At 43.3% G+C, this 20,760-nt stretch overlaps 1 protein-coding gene across 5 annotated transcripts in view; it reads right to left on the reverse strand.

The window, feature by feature from the left end:
* Positions 1-1,426: 1,426 nt before the first annotated feature.
* Positions 1,427-20,760, reverse strand: part of LOC104928535 (filamin-A-interacting protein 1) — a 33,964-nt gene continuing 14,630 nt past the window's right edge. The window contains exons 2-8 of one of the 5 annotated variants that reach the window (XR_002042914.2): positions 19,266-19,539; positions 16,032-16,205; positions 14,659-14,837; positions 5,774-8,546; positions 4,313-4,370; positions 2,011-2,252; positions 1,588-1,662 (exon numbers count right to left, since the gene is read on the reverse strand). Coding sequence is in view for 4 of the 5 variants with exons in the window: in XM_010742836.3 (XP_010741138.2) it covers positions 4,170-4,370; positions 5,774-8,546; positions 14,659-14,837; positions 16,032-16,205; positions 19,266-19,532 (3,594 nt within the window). In the remaining variant the exon portion in view is untranslated. Of the gene's footprint in view, positions 1,663-2,010; positions 2,253-3,729; positions 4,371-4,869; positions 5,661-5,773; positions 8,547-14,658; positions 14,838-16,031; positions 16,206-17,359; positions 17,490-19,265; positions 19,540-20,760 lie in introns of those variants that run through there. The other 4 variants (XM_019275092.2, XM_027279003.1, XM_010742836.3 and 1 more) reach the window with 4 other exon arrangements.

Raw genomic sequence — 20,760 nt, forward strand, 5'->3', positions numbered from 1 at the left:
TCCAATAGAATCATGCCTTCTCCACTGGAAGGGCACCCTAGGGGGTCATGTATCATGTTTTCTCCACTGGAGGCCACGCTAGAGAGTCATGCATTACATTTTCTTCACTAGAAGGGTTCCCTTAAGGGTTCTGCATGATGCTTTCTTAAGTAGAAGAGCACCATGAGGACACCCTGACTCATGTTTTCTCCATTGGAAGGGCACCCGAAAGGGCACCTTGTAGTGTTTTCTCCACTGGAGACCGACCTATAGACTCCTGCATGATGTTTTCTCCACTCAAAGGGCACCTCTACATCACATCTTTCTACTGAAAGGGCATCCTAGGGGACCCTGTATCACATTTTCTCTATTGAAACGGTATCCTAGACTGCACCTTATCATGTTTTCTCCAAAGGATAGGGCACCAAAGAGAGTCCTGCATTACATTTTCTCCACTGGAAGGGTACACTGGAGGGCACATCATCATGTTTTACAAACACAGCCTGTGTGCAGGCGCGCAGATAGGTTTGAGAAACTGGGGGGGACGCCAATGCCTCCCAACCCGAGGCGAACATTTTCTCGTGCGCCCTAACGGCCGCCCGTGCGCCCCTGGATGCGCCGTGCGCCCCGGGATGCGTGCGCCCCCGTCGGTCTGTCCGACGCCCCCCTCTGCCTTGTCAACACCCCGCTCCCGGGGCGCCCGCGCGTTCGGGCGTTCGTGCGCCCCCCACGGAGAATGCGCCCTGGGCGGCCGCCCACATTGCCCATAGCTAGGACCGGCCCTGCCTATGCTCGTGCGTGGCGAGGAAAGTCAGATTAACATTAAAACGGCATTACGTTATTAATGTCCAACGAGGTATTTACATGTAGGCTACAGGCTACGCGGAGACAGAAGGCGAAAGTTTGTCTCTTGCCTCGTACGATTTTACTTTCACGAGAGGACATTGCTTCGAGACTCTCAGAAATGCAATGTGGTGTGATGAAGTATATATTTAAAAAGTACAATTTACTTACAGAAGTGACTTTTTGAAAAAATGACGCAATAGTCTTTTGCTTTTTTGTTGTCCTTCTCATCATGCCATGCCGTGCTGAACGTGCAGCTAGCTGTCCAAGTGATCAGTTGGTAACCGTGGCAACCAAAGTCGACGACGACTCCACACTCTTTGCTGCACAGTCCAAACGAGTCACTTGCTTGATGCGTACGCGTTGTTACACACAACGCATGCACATCAGCACACACCTCAGTAAACCAAATATTATGTTAATTCATATTTTGGTTTCCTCGTGATGCTTGAATCAGAAGATTTGAAGAAGACAAAGTTTAAAAAAACAAACAAAAAAAAACAAAACGTTAAGCTACATAAAAGTGGGTGGGACGGATCTACGGTCATTCAAAAGTGGGTGTGTCATGACACACCTGACACACCCACTATCTGCGCCCCTGCCTGTGTGAGCTGTAAAGTAGCTATATTTCAGATAGTGACTGCATTCCTAGCTGCGTAACACATACACACATACCACTCTATCTGCATAAAGGACTGCTGCAGCCGTGTTCGTATCATGTCTTGTATTATTGCTGTAAGGTGAGAGGTGAAACGATGCTTTGCTGTTTGTCCTGGAGTCTCATGACATCGGAGATCTGAGCTCAGCATCGGCTGTTTGAGCTGAAGTCCGTCAGCGAACCTGTGGTGGAAAATCGCAACAAATCATGTCATGAGCTGGGATCAGCTCCAGCCCTCTGCGACCTTCTGCAAATACATAAACAGTTGTAGTTATTTCATAGATGGATTAATCAGTTAATCTACAAACATTGTATTTTTTCTTTGCAAGCCCTCGTCATTGAGTCATTTTTTCTTCTCTGATTTCATTTTCTCTGGTTTCAGTTCCTCCCATGTTGATTTGATTTGAATATATTTCGGTTGATCAGACATAACAAATGATCTAAAGACATCTCCTCAGGCTATCAGAATTTGGGACACAATTCATTGTAAAAAATAATCACCAGATGACTCGGTAATAAAAAATAATCACCAGTTGCAGCTGTCTAGTCTCATATCATGGTTCTTGATATTCAGCATGTCACCCAGCCGTGTCCTGGTCCTACACTTGGTTTTCAAACAGTTTTCTCTGGGTGAAAGGAACGGCATGCGAGATCATGCTCAGATGTGATTTTAATAATCCTGCTCAGCCTCTGATGTTGTTTCCAGGAAGAGCATCTGATCCACCTAAATCTCTGCAGCAGCCTCGGGGGAGTCATGGCCGACACGCTGCAGCTGAAACAAAAAACACTCAGCTTGATATAAATCAGTGTTTTATACTCTCTTCGTGTTTACCCTCCTGCTTTCCAGATGCTTCCTCCAGACTCATCACAGCATCTCTCAGCTCTCTCTGCATTGTTTCATATCCCTCCCTCGCCAGCTTCCTTACATCAGCACCCTCTCATCCTCTTGGTTGTTTGGTTATTAGAAGCTAATTAAGGCGGCAGATTGTGGAGATCTTTTATTCTGGTCCCCGGTCTCCTCTTTAGAAGACGTGATAGCGTGCAGATAATTGTGGTTTATTGAGTCGCATTTGTCTACAATGAGACATTTAGAGGATATGTGAGGCCTCGACTGTGACATCAGTCTGATTCTGAGATGTCAGATTTTTAATTTGCATCAGTTTATCAACGTTAAGAGAATCCTTAGTCATTTTGTAATGTTGTATTTGGCCACCAGAGAGAGCTAGACACTTACTGAGTCTGCTATGCTTAAAAGGTCAAAGAGATCAAGAAACAAAGTCCCCAGATAGCATCAAATCAAGAACATTAGTGTGTGTATTAACCACTAAACCAGGTAGATGCCCATGACTGTGATTTCTGATGTAAACTGATTTTTATTTTATATTTCCAGAAAAAAATGTCTTTGCTGCTCTGGACCAGGAGTTTTCAAAGTAAAGCAACATTACATATGCCAAATTAGCAAATAGCAGTTCCTGCACGCACCCATGTGCTGTGCTGACAACTTCCACTGGATCGCTGTGATGTTGAAGAAAACTAAAATTCAAACTAATGGCACCAGCCACTTTACAAACTTTTACAAACCTGTTGCTGTTTCTTTCATTGCACGATGTACAGTCAGTTGCTGTATGTTACACAAACTGTTTACACTGTATACATCTTTTATTCTTCATATATTCACACTGTTCATGCTGTTTATCTACACTGTGAATATCTTTTTATATTTTAAACTTGTATATATATTTTATATTTCATGTTTATTGCTGTTTGCAGCAGGGAAACGTTACTTCAGTTCTCTGTATGTCCTGTACATAGGGCAGCGATGACAAAGTTGACTTGACAAATTCTGGACTTCTAAGGGGCGCCTTTCTTCTTCCAAATAGATTTATGGATGTTTATTCATGACGGACACGGGACATTACATCGTCAGAAGGTGTAAGTCACACTGGACTTAAAAATTAGTTTTATGTATGTGTGTGCTCTCTGAAAACATGTCCGTGGTAAACATCTTACACTTTGTTTTGAATTGATACCTTTTTTATGTCTCATAAGACTTGTATTCTTTTCACACAGGCCATGGAAACATCACATGAAGCATACATGAACATGGAAGTTGTAAAAATTAGTTTTCGTGGCTGTCTTGTTTAGAAGCACGGGTTAATATTATGGAGGTTTCCTTGTTGATTCTTACCCGCACACAAAGCTCACACACACACACATGAACAAATGAATGCTACGAAGCGATGCCATACTCAGAGATAAATAGTTTTTATTTGGGTGCCTGTCACAAATGAGGACAATTCATACTGTCACAAACAATTCACAGTGCTCCAGTGACTGGAAACCTCCAAAAAGCGGCGGTGAAATAAACACATGCTATGAAAAATGTAAATGATGACAACAAGTCTAGAGCTACTGCCAAATATCACCAAGATGAAGTTAATCATGCAAAGAGATGCCTCATGAGAAACAAATAACACCTGAAAAACCTGCCCTTGAATTGACATAAAATCATGTGTAAATGCAAACTGAAGATCTGAATTAAATAAAGTAATGTTTGGAAAGCTAAGCAGTTGTAGGAGGTGACGTCCCACAGTCCCGTTTGTGTATGGATGTGGCCTGTAACTAATATTTGGCAGCAGATTCAGCGACAAACTCAATTATGAGACGTTCACATTGAGTCGTCGGTGGCTCAGATCTTGCCTCCTGCTGTGGAGGCAGAGCCGCAAATTGTCGACTTCCTCAGCTCGATTTTCATCGAGTGGCTTTCAGCCCGCGACTCTAACCGCGTCACTGTCGACACGCCCAGAACGGCCTTGCTGCTCGGTTTCATACCTTTTGACACAGGGATCCGTGTGGCCGCGCTCCGAGCTGACTGCACATCCGAACTGGGCTGGAAAATAAACAGCAAAAACAACATGAGGAAAGGATTTTGGATCATAGAAACACAAAAACACAAATCTGTTGTTAACTTCTCTCTGTAACTGGGACATGAAGAAAAGGTGACCTCCACAGTAAGCATGGTTTTGGTTAGCCCTGCTTCAGGACACTGTACTACCTATCACTGTCCATCCCCCATAACTCAGACATTTCATTTAACATCTTTATTACAGGCACAGGATTGAAAATTCAAATAAACTCGATGGTAGGCATTCTTCTAAGCAACTTCAAATGTGGTAAAAAAAAGATGCCAGGTCAGTGCAAAGTAACAAGTCACCAATCATTACAGTGACAACAAAGAGACTTTGTCCTTTCCTGCACGTCTAACACTCATACACATAAAATTCAGCATCTGGACTGATGTTAAATGACATGAAAAAGATTAAAATATCATCTGAAAAAGTATTCCAAAGTTCACTGTCATATAGTTTCTAGTGACTGTAGTCCTTTCTTGGTTTGAGTCAATCATTTATCCATTCTTGCATAATCCTTGCAGGGTTCAGGGTGACTGGTGCCTCTTCCAGCACACACTGGGCAAAAGGTGGGGTACGCCTTGAACAGGGCTGACAAGTTCCCACAGAGGCAATTTAGATTTACCAATAAACCTAACCTGCATGTCAGGACTGGAGGAAACCAAACAAACCCATGCAGGCATGAAAACTTCACAAACTCCCAAGACGACTGGCATGAACCCAAGAACGTTACTGCTGTGTCGGGACTGTGCTATCCACCACACCATCACGCTGGCCAGGAATAGATCATTAAGTTGCTAAGAAGGTCGTCTACCATCCAGTTGTTAAGCGACTGAAATGTCCAAGTACTGATGGTCCTGAATCAGGTCTAGAGACTTGATTGATTTGGTGACATGCAAATCATGAAATCAAAGCTTACTGGGTCCATTTACAGAGGTGTGTCGGGGTTAACTGGGGCTGACCCTGTTGGATATTAAATTACACCATATTATTTATTTGTAAATGTAACCTCTTAAGGTGCAAACCTCTTAAAGTCGGTCACTTCTTGCCTGTGTTTGGTTAAAAGGAGTGACATTGTCAGTTGGTAAATTTTGTGTTCGTTCATACAAGAACCCTTAAAGACCTCTCTGGGATGTGGGATCTAATGCATTCCAGTGTTAGTTCAGACCAGTGAGATCGTATGTTTATAAATTCACTGTTTTATACCTGGAGAGAGTGCTATCTAGGGAGCACACACCACCTGATTTCATTTTGAAACATTTCAGATGCAACTGCAACGTAAAAGATTAGACATGGTTCAGATCCTTCTTCTATCCTTGTATGCATCATGACACAGAAAGAACACAAGACGGACACCAAACATAATGATCTCCAAAGCTCTCACCACTGACTGTGTCGGCCTGGAGGATGCCGAGGTGACGGGTGTGATTGTTATGCTGCTTGTCATTTTGTTCGGAGTCGTCTTCCCCATTGATGACTGCCGTGGGGAGCGGAGCACCGTTCCTGTTGGCATTTCCTTGCTGCTTTCTGAGCCCAGTCCAAGCGTCAACACTGGACTGCTGCAGCCCTCAGAGGGCCTCTTAAACTGTGGACCCAGGTGGATGTGGATCTTGTTGTCCTCAGTTGTGATGATGTTGCTTTTGCCGTTGTATTTCCTGTAAGGTGCTGGCCCGGGTTGCTTCTCCGGGGTCATCTTGATGACCGTGCGGCCTGTGGTGATGTTGTGAGGCTCAGGTGAAGCGCATGCTTCGGCTACAGGAGTGGCGCTGACTGTGATGATAGACACCGGTGACTGGAGGCTATTAGAGCTGCAGCCGTTGGTCTTGTCTGGACTCTTGGTCCTGGAGATGGTGGTTATCATGACCGGAGATTTGGCTCTATCAGGATCTCCCATCAGCTCACAGGCTTTGCTCTTTGACGACACGGTTGTGGGCTTTGGGACGATTGTGATGCGAGGTTTCTGAAGGCCGAGAGTTGGGATGATGGTGGTGCTGGAGAAGAAATCCTCAGCTCGCGGGCTGGTGATCTCCAAGGTGGCAGTGCTGTTCTCGTGATCTGGGGTTACTCGGATGTGTAGTGGCTGTCCTGGCTTTTGGGACATGGTCATCTCAGATGGATGGAGCATGGATGCCCCATTAGTCTTCTGAGGAGTTGTCTGAGTGAGAGTGATGGCCTCCTTCTTTTTCATCCAAGGTATCCAGGACTTTCCTGCCCCAAGTTCTGCTGAGGCTGGAGGGTATCGTTCAAGAACTGTTGGCTTTTTAAGACCTCGTTGTCTGAGGTTGCTCATTAAGTGGTTTTCCTCGAGGACTGATTTCCGGATGAAGCCTGCCGCCGTCTCATCCTCAGCGGGTTCACTGACCATCACATCTGTCTGCACTGCTGTGGAGGTCACATTGACCACCCTCCTACCATTTATGCTGGGCCTCAAGGCACGACTGTATCGCTTGGAGGCTTCCAGCTCCTTGGTGAGGTTGGTGACTTCATGGCTCATGCTCTTCTTCTTCTCTTCCTCTTCCATGAACCTCTGCTGGAGGACAGAATAATCCACCTGGAGCTGGGAGAGCTGGTCCTCCTTGTTCATCAGTTCATGGATTTTCTCCTTCAGGGCCTGGACGTCCACCCGCAGCTCTCTGGTTTTAGCCTCCTCCATCTTGCAGCGAATTCTGAGCTCAGCCTCTGAACTCACGACCTCACCTTTCTCGATGGCTTTGTTTCTTGCGATCTGACCTTTCATTTCTTCCAGCATCTTTGATAGGGTGTTTGCTTTGTCCTGCTCTGTCCTGAATTTCTTCTCCAGTAGATCATACTCATCCTCTGTTTTCATTAAATCTCCTTCCACCACCTCGAGTTGTTTGAGCCTGCTCTTGAGTCTTTCGATTTCTAACGTGAGCTCTTTGACTTTGTTGTCGTCATCTGGATTTCTGTGTTTGTCCCTGTTGGCCCACGTTCTCTGCATTTCCTTCTCTGTCTCCTCAAGTCCCTCCATTCTTATTTTCATACCACTTATCTTGGTATTCAGCTCCCTACATCTTTCCTCCTCACTTGCAAGTTTAGTTTTTAACTCATCTTTTTCCTTAGTGAGACTCGTCACTTTAATCTCCATTTCTGATTTGAATTTGAGAAGTTTTTTGCTCTCGTCGATCAGCTTCTCCGTGACCTCCGTGACCTTGCCCTGCTCTGCTTTGAACATCTTACTTAACTCATCACTCTTCTGTTCTTCCTGTTTAAGTCTCTCCGCCATATTTTTTCTTTCATCCACCAGTATGACTGTAAAGGACTTCAGCTTCATGAGATCGTCCTTCAGGACCATTTCTGCCTTTTCAAACTTTGACTCAGAGCTCTCGAGTTCTTTCATTCTGGTTTTCACTGTCTCCAGCTCACCGGCCAGATCCTTCACAACACGTTTCTCTTTTTCCAGGTTTGTATGAAGCAGAGCGCACTCTGTTTTGCTCTTATTGAAGGCTCCCTCCAGTTTTTCAAGCTCCACCATTCTCTTCTGCAGTTTGTCCACTTCCAACCTCAGCTCCTTGCTGTGGTTCTCCTCATCCTGAAGCTTTTTCCTCAGCTCCTTGCACTGAGTCTCTGTTTTGGTTATCTCCTCGTCCTTGCCCTCCATCTCCAGCACTCTCTTCCTGAGATTCTCCAGCTCGGCCATTAGAGATGAATCCCCACACTCCCCTTTGCTGATCTTCTCCCGCAGCTCTTGCAGGTCCTCGTCTGACTTATGCAGCATCTTGTTGCTCTCCTCCAGCTCTTCAATCTTGTGTGCTAACCCAGCCAGCTTCAGTCTAAGCTGTCGGCTCTGGGACTCTTCGCTGGCCAGCTTGGCGGTCATCTCCTCGTGTTCCTGTGCAAACTTGGCTGCTCTATGCTCCAGCTCAGCTTCCAGCTTGAGGACTTTCTGGTCGTCCTCCTTGGCGGTTTCAGTGACTGTCGCCAAACGCTGCTCTTTCTCCTGTAGCTTCTGAGTCAGGTCCTGGACCTTCTGGCTTTGCTGGTCAATCTGCTCAATGTGCAGCTGTCGCTCGTCTACCAACATCAGGGCAAAGGACTTCAGCTTAACCAGCTCCGCTCTGACCTTCTCCAACCTCCTGCTGTGGTCCTTGTCTTTACGAGCCTGGTAGGCCTTTTCCTGCTCCAACAGCCTTTTGAGTCTAAGAAACAAACAGAGGAAATACAATACAAATAAGTGGAGGTTAATATCAGCAGAACATTGTTTCAATGGAGATGACCAATCCTGGATGAGTTACCCAACTGGTCACGTGGAGCCAGAATCAAATGGACGACAAGAGGAACTGCAGTTTTTGATACTTCCTGCATTGGCTTCACTGGTATCAACAAGTTCTTATATATCATGTTAGATATGAAATGAAGAGTTTTTAGTCCACCATCACTGATCACAAGTGCTAAAACAACTTTGTACAAAACTATAAGAACATCTCCATCCAGGTTTCAAGGCATACCTGTATTGAATATAAATATATACTTAAACCTTTTACACTAGAGCCTAAAACAAGAGCCTAATCTATGTACGCCTGGGTATTCACTGTATGAATTAGGTGTGAATGTCAGTTTCGTGAAGTTGCAACACGTCGTTGGCTCGGGTTTCAGGCTGATGCAGAAGTCGAGGCTTCTGGATTTGCCATTTTGACTTCTAATGTTAACCAGTAACTTTGTCCGAGTTGTCCAAGCAAGGTAACTCGAGGAAAGGCCTGAACGTAGACGCCACAGGAGGCAGGGTGCAGGCAAGGGTCAAAAAGTCCAAAAGAAAAGCAAAGATCCCAAACACAAGGACAAAACAAGGCTGAACGCTTGACATATATTAAGACAATGAAGTGACACTGAATCCAGGAAGTTCACAGACTTCAATACACAGGTGAAGACAAGGGCAACAAGACACAGGTGAAACTAATCAGGGTGGAACAGACAATCAAAACCAGACAGGAAACCCAAAACCAAGGCTGAAAGGTTTCACCTCTGAACAAACCCACAGTCAGTGATGGCTGCGGTCAGAAATGGGCTTTGTCACACCTGTAACCACACCCAGCAGTGATGTGGGTACACCTGAGGATAGTTAAACCAATGGAGGTTAAGTTACTCTTTGCAGACAAATGTTGCTCTCATGTTGATTTGCATGTACATGTGTGGAGCTCAGACTGATCTTTTATTTCCCTGCAGCCAGTCAGGCATCGATGCACCTCACTTTGCATCAGCCTCGCCTCATCTTTCCAGTCACTTTGTATGCAATGCTACTATAAAAAAAGTGAATCCAGCTGCTTGGTATCTTGTTGTGAATGAGCAGAACCCGACACCCGGAGAGCAACAGTAGCAGTGATTCAACCTGCCGGAGTTAATGTGCTGTTGGTAGATGTTTAACTAATCTCTGCGGGAGTCTGTGCGGCTGAGGCAGCCTCACTCAGATAAACAGATCCTGCAAAGTTTGAATCAAACTCAAACTTACCAACGAGTTGTGATGCAGGGCAGGTTGATCCATGGCTGAGAGTGTTTTCAAGGCTGAGCTGCTGCTGAGTCTCTCACGGGGGTCAGAGCGGGAGGGAAGGAGGGGCCCAGCTCCGCGGGGAATTAGCCGTCACATTCCAAACATGTCATCAGTGGACAATGAAAAAGGTGAATGTTGTGCTAAACGGCACCGCTCCGCTTTGGCGGGTGATGTCATCCACCCCTCCATATATGGCTAAAGAGGCCCTGCCCTTGTTTGGACACTGAGGAGGAGGAGGAGGCTTTCAAACAGTCCTCCTCCTCTTTCTCCCTGTTTTGTTCTCCCTCGACTGGGCGGCAGGTATGACATAACACAAGACTTTTAAGTTCAAACATTTCTATTTTTCAAATCCTCAAAATGTCTCTCCAGTTTGACCTAATTGTCTCCTATCCGTCTCACAGCCCGCACTGTTTCCATAGAAACAAGGCAACAATGCAAGAGGGTTTTTTTTGTTGTTTTGGAGAGGACAATGCCAGACCCGCTCAGCCTTTCTCATTATAATCCCCCTGTATCGTGCAAAGGGAGAAGACACATGGATATAAATTCTCCATAGTGGCTAAATTGTATGTGTGTGAGATCATAGCTTCAGACAGCAGAGGAGGCCTGTGGTTTGCATTGCAGAGGCTCCTAAATGAGCCAAATATGAGCAGTGCAAAGAGCTTACAGATGCAGAGACTTTCTATGCTGCTCTTCATTACTCCAAATACATGTTATACATAAATACACCCAGGATGCAAGAGCACGTTTTACATTGATTGCCTGTTCTTGTGGCTCAGATACTTGAAGATCTTCTGTTGAATGAAAGCTTTCAATATATCTTCTATTAATTTCCAGTGTCGGGAAATCAGAATAAAACAGATGAACATGTTGATGCCGTTTGTTGGCATGCATCCACGGGAGGAAATCTTCTCCTGCCGTTTTTATCTTGTCAAATCTGCAGGTATAACACTTTTATTTAATCTTTTTACTGATGCTTTGGAGTAGAAGCAGAGAAGAGCATCCTCATCGAACCTTCCCGTTACAGACCAAAGAAACAGTTTTAAATAAGTAAAAAAAAAAAAAAAAGGCCACATTTTGGGAAACAAACCACCACTTTGGTCCAGACTAAAATATCTCTACAACTATTGGATGGATTGCCACGAAAATCTTGACCACACATTAATTGTGCCCAGAAAATCACGTTTAAAAATGTCTTGTGACTTGTGTTTATGGTCAAATACAGAGCTGCAGGGTTGACGTATTTTTGGAGGAAGTTATCATCGCTGCTGGTTCCCTCGACAAAATGCAAAAGTTTAGAATATTTATCTTTATCTTCACAAACGACCAAAACTTTCAGGATTTCTGAAGCTTAAACGCCTGAAGTAAGAAGATGAACAGCAGTCACACGACTTCAACGCCACCACCACTAAACTTTCAGTGTTCACTGTGATGACGTTAAATGGGGACTTTTAATTACTTTAATTTGGTCATTAATCTGTGAGGATCCACCAATAGCTGTTGAGACTGGACCATGAATGTCAAATGGACCAACTGGTGCACCTGACACCAAATGTCATGTAGCCACCGGCTCATTCCCCTCGTGCCTTTGGGGAAAATCATTTTTTAATTTCTCCCAACCTCAACAACCCTAACGAGGTAGAAGTCTTGCCACGTTACACCAGACTTTCATTTAAATACACGATCTCTGCGGTTAAACCTCCATTCTGGATTAGCACCAATGACTGGATGGTAAATGTACATTATTAATAATAATAATAATCCTCTGACGGCTCAGATTGCGCCCGCCCCGCTCTCAGGATGCTGAGGATCTGTCATTATAGCCTCATTGATGGCTCTGCAGAAAGCCTCTGTCTCTCTCTGTTCGGGTCTATTCATAGCCTCGGTGCTGACAGAAGCCCGTCAGAGAAGAGAAGAGAGCCCTGAACGCTCATAAACCCGAGCTGAGCCCACAGCAAACACAACAAGACGAGGAGATGCTGATCTGCAGCTAATTATAGTCACAATAATTACCGTCGTCCTTATTAACATTCTGAACAGACGAGTCAACAAGAACGCTTTGACACCGAGGAGGCTGTTGACTTTTTTTCAGGCCGCATTTTAACATGAATCCAAATTGTCCACCGCTGTGAAATTACAGAGAATCAAACCTACATTTTTCTGAAGACAGACATGGTTTACTGGTTCAAATCGTAACTTCTCAAACCACACAAACCCAAGCCAGACCGGGATCAGGGGCCTCAGAGGTGGCCTCGCATTTCCATAAGAAAACGGCAGCTCCCAAATTTGAGCTGATGTCTCTTAAAAGTTGAGTTTATATATGAAGCAGTAAATACAGAGAGAAACACAGCGGTGAATTATGTTCATCGACTGTCAACATGTAGGTTTTATACGACACAATGGCAGCAAATGCAAAAAGGACCAACTCTGACCTCCTTAAAGAACTGACTCACTTCTGGAGCCGGCCTCAAGTGGACGTTTGAGGAAAGGAGCTTCAATGCTTCCTGTATTGTTTTCTTTAGCATAGGACACACCGACACGACGTTCAGATGATCGTTTTGTAGTCCATCTTCTGAACTTTGTAGTTTTACCACAGATCACGTCAATAACATTCACCATCACGTCATGACGTAGTCTAGTGTAAGAGCAGTCGTCTTCTCCTTCACGTCCTTCCTTGACCTTGTGATGTTTTCCATCAAGGTCAAGGAAAAGTGTTTAGGAAAGGACTCAGGAGCTTAACGAGAGGCTGAAAGGTGATAACACATCAGTAGCAGACTCTTGGAGGTTCCTCGAGTTCATTAATAGATCAGATCAGCATTAATGTCGACGCTGTGTCACCTTATAACAACCAAAAAACTAAAACACACTTCCATCTTCTGCAAAAAGCTGTGACGTAAACATGGTTTATAGTAAATATTTAATAACTTAATGAATAAATAATGAATATATGAAATAACTGAACATGAAACTATGAACTAAATCCTGAATACAATAATCAATACACATTTAAATCCATGTGAATATGAATATAGAGTTTATTTATGTATTTAATATGAACTAAAACACTTTTGTGGACCAGCGTTATAGAAAACTCTTGTGACAGAGCGTCTAATCGTCCTGCAGGATCTCTGCTGATGGGTCGACTCGTGATATCACCTGCAGTGAATCTGCAGCAGACAGGAATGTGTTATCAGACAGAGCCGAGAGCCCGACGGGACGAAGCTGAAGCCCGGAGGAGATGTTAAAAATCAAACCTGTGAGAATCCGACCCAAACTTGCAGAGTCCAAATCAAATCGACGGTCTATGAAGCGAACAGTGATCTACAAAAACTGAACCTCCGCCTCAACTCTCTGTGATTTACAGAGTTTATGATGGACAGTGAAGTAAACTGCTGACAGCTGTAGCTGCTGTTAGCTCAGTTCGTCAGCTTGGCGGTGAGCTCAGAGCGACGGGTACCCGTCGCTCTGAGCTCACCACCAAGCTGACGAACTGAGTGTTTGTACCAACAGGCGTTATGGAAGAAGAAGAGGAGGTAACCAGGCTCAGCAGCTTCTATGGACATGATGGCAGAGGAGAAGAGTAAATGTGGGACTGACTTTTAGTGGTTGGTGAGAGCTTGGTGAAATAAAAGGCCGAGCTGACTGCTGCTGGACTAGGCAGTGATATCAGCTGCACAAACACTGAATAAAACAGAAGACGGTTTGATGGACGTCTCTTCAGGCCGTACAGAGATTACGAGACTCGGCGAAGGTAAATGAGGTGCAGTGAAGCGTCTCTTCCATATTCAGGATGGTATTTTAAGTTTTACGGAGCGTGAGCTCTGAGAGATTATCTGACGTGATGTTTGATTTCTCTGTCATCTCCTTCGTCTGGTTGGTTTGTTTTTGCTCTGATTCCAGCACGAGGAGGTTTCAGATAACACATCGGGTCCAAACAGCTGTTTGCCTTGGTCATCTGTTCAAAGTATTCGCAAGCCAAGCTTCATTTTTTAAGACAGGTGAAGGAGACGGGTTACAAAAGATGCATTCGTGTGACATCATGGAGGCTACGTCCAAGTTTTATACAGTCTGCGGACTTTACTTCAAGACACTAAAGTAAAAATCCATCAGAATAAAGCGAAAGATGCTGCGATGACATTAATTCTGAATTCTGCTGCAGCTCCAGCTTGAAATGAGTCGTGTCTGTGCATTGTGCTGTGTGAACTCGATGGCTCGATAAGGCACTATTCATCATCACCCCTCCTATCAGAACCATCATGCAGAACCTTGATGCTCCGGGTCTTATCTGACGTGCCAGGCAAAAATAAACATGCATCTGCAAACACTCGTTAAAGGAAATACGTTTGTCAGCGTACATTTTTTAACACAATCCGAATCTGAGCTACGAAAAGTCTCTCAACTTAAACGTCTTTTAAGTAACAGACCTTTCCAACAGGAAACTAAAGTGTTAATATCGATGTGACTTCTTTGACAAAAACAGTGACGCCAACCATTCCCACCATGAGCAAACAGCTGGTGGCAGTGGCGAGGAAAACCTTCATTCGAGACGCAAAAACCTCGAGCAGAACCCGGATCATTGGTGGACCAACTTTTCCAATGTGATACTTCAAAATGCATCAGAGTATGCTGATCTAGTGAACGTATCGACGGTGCCATGGAGCTCCAACTCCATCCAAACACTCAAGCAAGCAGCAACAAATGTAGATTCATCCACCGCTGAAAATAGTCCCCCTCCTGTTTGATGTATTCATCCATGTGGGCACACTCACCTCTCCCTCTCCTGCTCCAGCAGGTTGGTGAAGTCGTCGCTCTTGTTCATGAAGTCGGTGTGTTTGCGTTTCTCGTTGTCCAGCTCCATCACCGTCCTCCGGTGACATTTCTCAGCCAGCAGCAGCTGCTCCAGCATCCGTCTGTACGTCTCCTTCTGTTTGTCTTCCAGACGGTCCAACTGAGGACGAAGAAGACGCACGTCAACACTCGTTACAGACAACAACTCACACTCATGACACAACACCACAAACATCTGCCGGCACAGTATCCCGAGCCTTTGGCCACGGCCGAGCTCGTATTGTGTTTGTGGGCTAACAATGAGCAGAGAGACTCTGTCCACACAGTCATGAGCTTTATTCTGAAGTGTTCACACCGAGCAGACTTCACTGAGCGTGAAATTATATTTTCAACACACAAAGGAGCTCGTTCCAGCCCTCTGCTGTAAATGAACCGCCAAAATAAAGTTTGGACAGTCTTGGTATCCAAGCTGAGATTTTTGTTTTTTTTACCCCAGTTACAAACTTTAAGATTCACCGAGTTTTAAGACAGTATTCAGACGATCGTGGAGGTAAACAAACTTCATTTCACAGGCTGCAGTGGAATGTAACTAAGTACAGTCACTTAAAGACTGATTCGAGGTACTTTACTTCCATTTTAAACTACTTTATACTTAAGTATTGTAGTTTTTAGTTACTTTATTTTGCAGATGAACATGTAAAAATATTTTTTGAACTACCAAACATCCAATAAAATAGTTCAAACTCTACTTTGGCCACTTGCACCAGAATGAATCAGTAATAATCAAGTGTATAATCTTAAAACACTCACAGCTGTCATGTTTCTGCTGAATGAGTACTTTTACTTTTAATACTTTAATTAGTATTGTAGTACTCAAGATCAAAACTCAATTTTTACTCGATCTCGTCTTGATTTTTGTTCAAGGCCACAACTTCAGTATTAAATGTTTAAGTTTATTTTCAATTCTTTTGAGTTCATTGTACTTTATTCTCGTCGATGCACTTATTCAAAGTTCCTGTCTGTTAATTTATTCATACATGTTTTATATTTATAGAACGCTGGTTTTTATTGAAGTGATGAAGAAAAACACTTTGTGGTATTATTATTTGTACTTGTAATTGAGTATTTTCAGTCTCGTTTTGCTACTTTTACTTCAGTAAAAGACTTTTCTTCCACTCCCACAGATCCCAAGCTTCCTGACACTTTCCTTGGAAACTCCCAGGAAAGAAATCTGGTGTTAACTGAACACGAAATAAAGACGGCTCCATTTAAAGGTAAAATATTCTGTGTATGACCATGAAAAGTCTTTTATTTTGAAACTTTCTGAAACTTCTCAGTGTTCTCCTTGTCTCACCTCGGCGATGGGTTTCTCGTACACGTCCTCGGTGCTGTTGTTGCCGTGGGTGAGCAGTCCGTCTCTCTGCAGGGCCTGAAGGGGTTTGCTGGGGACCGCCGAGCCGTAGTGGGCCTCCAGAGTATCCGGTCTGGTTCTGTCCGACTTCAGCATGCCGATGATGTCCTCTCTGGCCTGAGGAGACACGTCAGAGTGTAAAACAATAACTGGAGAACATTAATGTCTCAAGTTGAACAGTTTTATTTGGTGTTTTTGTTTCCTGTTTTTGGTGATCGGCGTTATCAGGATGTTTTTATGGATGGAAAAATGTGTTTGGACCTTTGAACACTGCAGATGGTACTCAGGGATGGAACCACTTTAACAGACAAATAAAGTTTTATTAGAATCTTCATTTATTTATTACCAGAACTAACTCTTAATGTTTTTTTCTTTCAAAACAAACAAAAACAAAAACAGATTTTTGGTGATATTGATGCTTGTTGATGAAGCCGTAAATAATAAAGTGCTTTGCAATTAAAACTTTATTTATAAAGCACGCCTGACACAAACCAACAAATGGTCAAACATAATCAATATGTAAATTAATAAATAAATAAAAAATAAAAAAGCACTAATATTTAGTTTCTGCATTAAAACCTCTGAGGGACATTTCCCCAATCAAAATATATATCTGCGATCTACACAAAGCCTGACTTCGTAACATCAAATCCTGGATGGCTGCAAACTTCATTAACCAACATCACGTCTCCTCGTCTTCTCAGTCAGGCTCTGCATCATCTCCAAACTCTGACCTGAATAAAGAAAGTTGATTAAAGTCCCGTCTCTCTCCAACTAGTTGAAAATGCAGCAGCAGCTTCTTGGTTTTCTGTCAGCTCCAACACTGATTTTAAAATCCTGATATTTGTTTTTGTTACGTCTTACATCACATGTCTCCGGTCTCCACATCACACTGTGAAGACCTGAGATCATCTGACAGAGATCCAGCACTGCAGCCTCCCACCGTGTTCCCTAAATATGACTATTATGATTATTATTATTATGATTATGACTTGTGTTTCTCCTCTGTTTGTCTCCTTGTTTGTTTCCTGTTTTCCTGTGTGTGTCCTGTGAAGCATGTTGGGTTAATTGTCTTTTATTTATTTGCTTTGAAAAACAGAATGAACTCATTCAAACGTCTCCAGATATAAAAATGCACGTCAGTATTCATAAAGAGTCTAACGCTGCATATTTACACAGTGATGCTCAGACATCAGCTGAGCAGCATCACCGACAGCTTTGCTAATGTGATCTGAATGTGATGCTGCACCCGTGTGGAGCCAACATATTACCTCATCACGGATATCACGTGACTGACTGTGGCAGAAATCAGCTTTACAGCAGCAGAGGGCGACGTTCCCTTCACTGTGCTCTGCTCTGCACAGCGTCTGCTTTCAGACAACAAGGCCATGACACACATTCCTGCACAGAGATAGCAAACATCACCGAGCCTTATCTTTATATAGACACAATGAATCCATCACTGCTCTGTCAGATGATCTGCATCGACCTCGGAGTATGGTACGCTATGATTCTGCTCATAGAGACATTTTAGGCCTTCACCAACAACTATCTGAATATCAATCATCAGTGCATTAATCTGTCAGAACAAAACACTGCAGCAGGTCACTAATAATGACTTATTATGACACATAATGTGTCATAATATTGCTATAAATACAGTATGTTAACACATTAGTATGAGTATATCTACAATGCATTGCAGATTGATTCAGATTTGTCCCTAACTCAAAAGTTTATTATTAAATGTATGTATTCTCCTCAAACACACTGAGCTCCGTGTTTGTAAAGTTTGATATAAAGCAGAACGAATCAGCTCTTCCTGTGTGATGTCGCTCTGTGCTCAGTGTTTCTCTGTCTCATCGCTAATGGAAAATATTTAACACGCCCTGACAGATGGAAACAGAGGGTGAGGCAGCAGCATCCTGCCTCTCTGGAGACGAGTTTATAAATGTGCCTCCATTAGAAAATCATTATCGGACTGGAACCCAGCAGCAGCAGCCGGTGGGCCTGTTTCACACCAACAAAGGTTATTTTCCAAATGTAAACTCATCACACACTGAGAAATGTCACAAACACATGACTCTGTGTTCATGGTTTATAAGCTGCAGGTGAAGGGGACGACATCAGCTCGACGCGTTAGGGGGAAAAGATGAAGAATGCGACTAACTGGATGTTTCCAAAAACTTCAGACTATATAAAACAACAAATATCATTAGTTACTGATCAAGTCAACATTTACATTATCATTTTCATTATCTTCTGAAATTCCTGGACCTCCCTCTTGCTTCTCTTCCAACATTTTCTCATTTTAACCAAACCAAAGTTGCTGATTGTGGAAAGACAAACCAAGATTTTGGATAGTTTTATCGGTTTTTGTCAAAGGAGTCTGAACACAGCGATATAACTACTGTTTCTGAATCTTCCGTAATGTTGTCAGGCAGCCAGTGGCACTTTTAGTGGATGTATTTTCACAGTGGGCATTTGCCTGGAAGGATGAGGTGGCAGCCACTTTCACGGATGCAGGTTTCTTGCTCAATAATGGACAAGTTTAAAAAAAATCTTGTCCTCACAAGTCACTTCAACAGAAAACGTGGAAAAAGAGGTTCCAGTTAGGAAACAATAAAGTTCCCCTTTAAGATTCCCAATCTACCCACCAACACTTTGGGCGAGCACGTCAAAGTGTCTTTAAACAAGATACTGAACCCCAGATTGCTTGTGAATGCATATGAATGGTTAGCTCCTAAAAACTGATGAGCACTTCGCACCTTACATTGCAGCCATCAATGTATTGGAAGACCAGAAAGGCTCTATAAGTACAGCTCATTTAACATTTACATACTTAAAAACTGCTCGTTAACAAATCGTTTGAGCTAATGTTGACCAACCACCAGTTACAAGAGATGTCTTTACATGATGAGTGATTATAGTGTGGATTATTTCAGGTGTTTATTCTCTAATGTAAAGTGACTGACAGGTGGAGGACGTCAAGGCTCGGATGGACATAAAACCCACTGGGACAAAAGGTGAAGCAAAACAAAAACTAGGAGCTAAAAGTGCCTAAAAAAGATCAATTAAGATGCAGAAGTGTTCCGAGTTTCTCCTGTTTCAGCGCTCTAGAAGGTCAACTTTGGTGAACTTATCATTTGGGTTTGGTTCGTTTGGTGTGATTCATACCTGAACTTCTCCTTCCATGACTCCCAGCAGCTGCAGCAGGTCCTTCTTTGACAGATCCGGCAGCGCCGTCTTCCGGCTGTCTGCAGGTTTCTGAGGTTTCTTAGCCGGTCCGGACATCGCCGTCTTCCCGTCCTTCTCCTCTCGCTGGACTTTGATCTTCCTCTTTGTGAGCTCTGGTGTGTTCTCCTCTTCCTGTTTGATAAAACCTTTCGTGGGCTGGATGTGTCCGTCACCTGGACCCTCCATGGTGCAGTTCCTGGATCGCATATTTGACCTGTGAGGATAAAAAGGACGCCAATAATGAAACAATCCAGGAAAGTGACCGGTGGAGTGATTTTAAACACCAACACACTGAGATTTACAACCAAACTTCATTACCCAGCGTCCATATTTGCTTATCTTTTCTCTTATTCGCTTGATTTTCCAGCAACACGACCCGTTATTACAAAGTTTTTGGCAGACAAGTCTCAGATTTTGACTGTTCTTGACTTCCACCACAAAAGCACATTAGCAAGTGATGATGAATTTGACAAGAAAATGATGGATTACCTGTCTTACCTATCGAAATTCTGCAAAATGGTTTTCATCAACTTATCTTGTACCAAGAGCTTCCTGGAAGGTAAATCTAAAAAAATAAAAGTATAATTTGGAACATGTGAGGCGGTTATGTAAAATAGATTGGACTAGCTAGGTGAGAAAAACACCAGGATTGACTTTAAAGGCCTTAAACTGAACTACAGCTCACAGTGTTGATAGAAAGCAGCAGCTCCTGACCTTTGTCCTTAAAGAACCTCTTTTCTCTTTGAGTAACAGTGGCTTTTTATGGAAATATCATGATTATATTGAAATACATAACAATAAAAGAACAGAACAGCTCATAAACTGAACAATGAACCCTGGAATCGCCAAGTTATGATGCTTGACCATTGTTCCACAAACTATTTTGTTGTTTTAACTATGTATTTCATTTTGAGCATTTTATTTTGTTATCTTTAAGAAAAGGAATAAAATGCAGAAGTACAGGTTTTCTTACATTCCTCACAACCCCCCGTACATCTTTAACGACCCATAGTTGGGTTCAGATCCACCAGGTTGGGAATCAGTTAAAAAGAGTGCCTGGACTTCCCTTAAAGGTTCTGATGAAGCAGATTTGTAACCCTAATCCGAACCTCAAGAATTCTCAACACATTTCTCTCCCAACTCATCACTTAACCCAACATAATATGTTACACAGCTTATATTAGGTTAAAGTACTTGTTGTCTTTTGGTTTCACATTACAAACAAACAGAAGTGTCCTGGGTGGAAGTTCTGTGTTTGTTTGACCCATCCCTCCACCTGAACTTCCTCTGTATGGATACTGTCTTATTCTTTATACTCCATTGCCTGACTTCAATGGTACTTCAAAACATCACGCCAAACAGGTGCTTCCAGAAGAAACACTACGAAGTGTCAAAGTTTGAAGCTGCCATGTACTTTAATTATCCATAACCACAA

Source organism: Larimichthys crocea, chromosome VI (assembly GCF_000972845.2).
Source record: "Larimichthys crocea isolate SSNF chromosome VI, L_crocea_2.0, whole genome shotgun sequence".
NCBI classification, from domain to species: Eukaryota; Metazoa; Chordata; class Actinopteri; family Sciaenidae; genus Larimichthys; species Larimichthys crocea.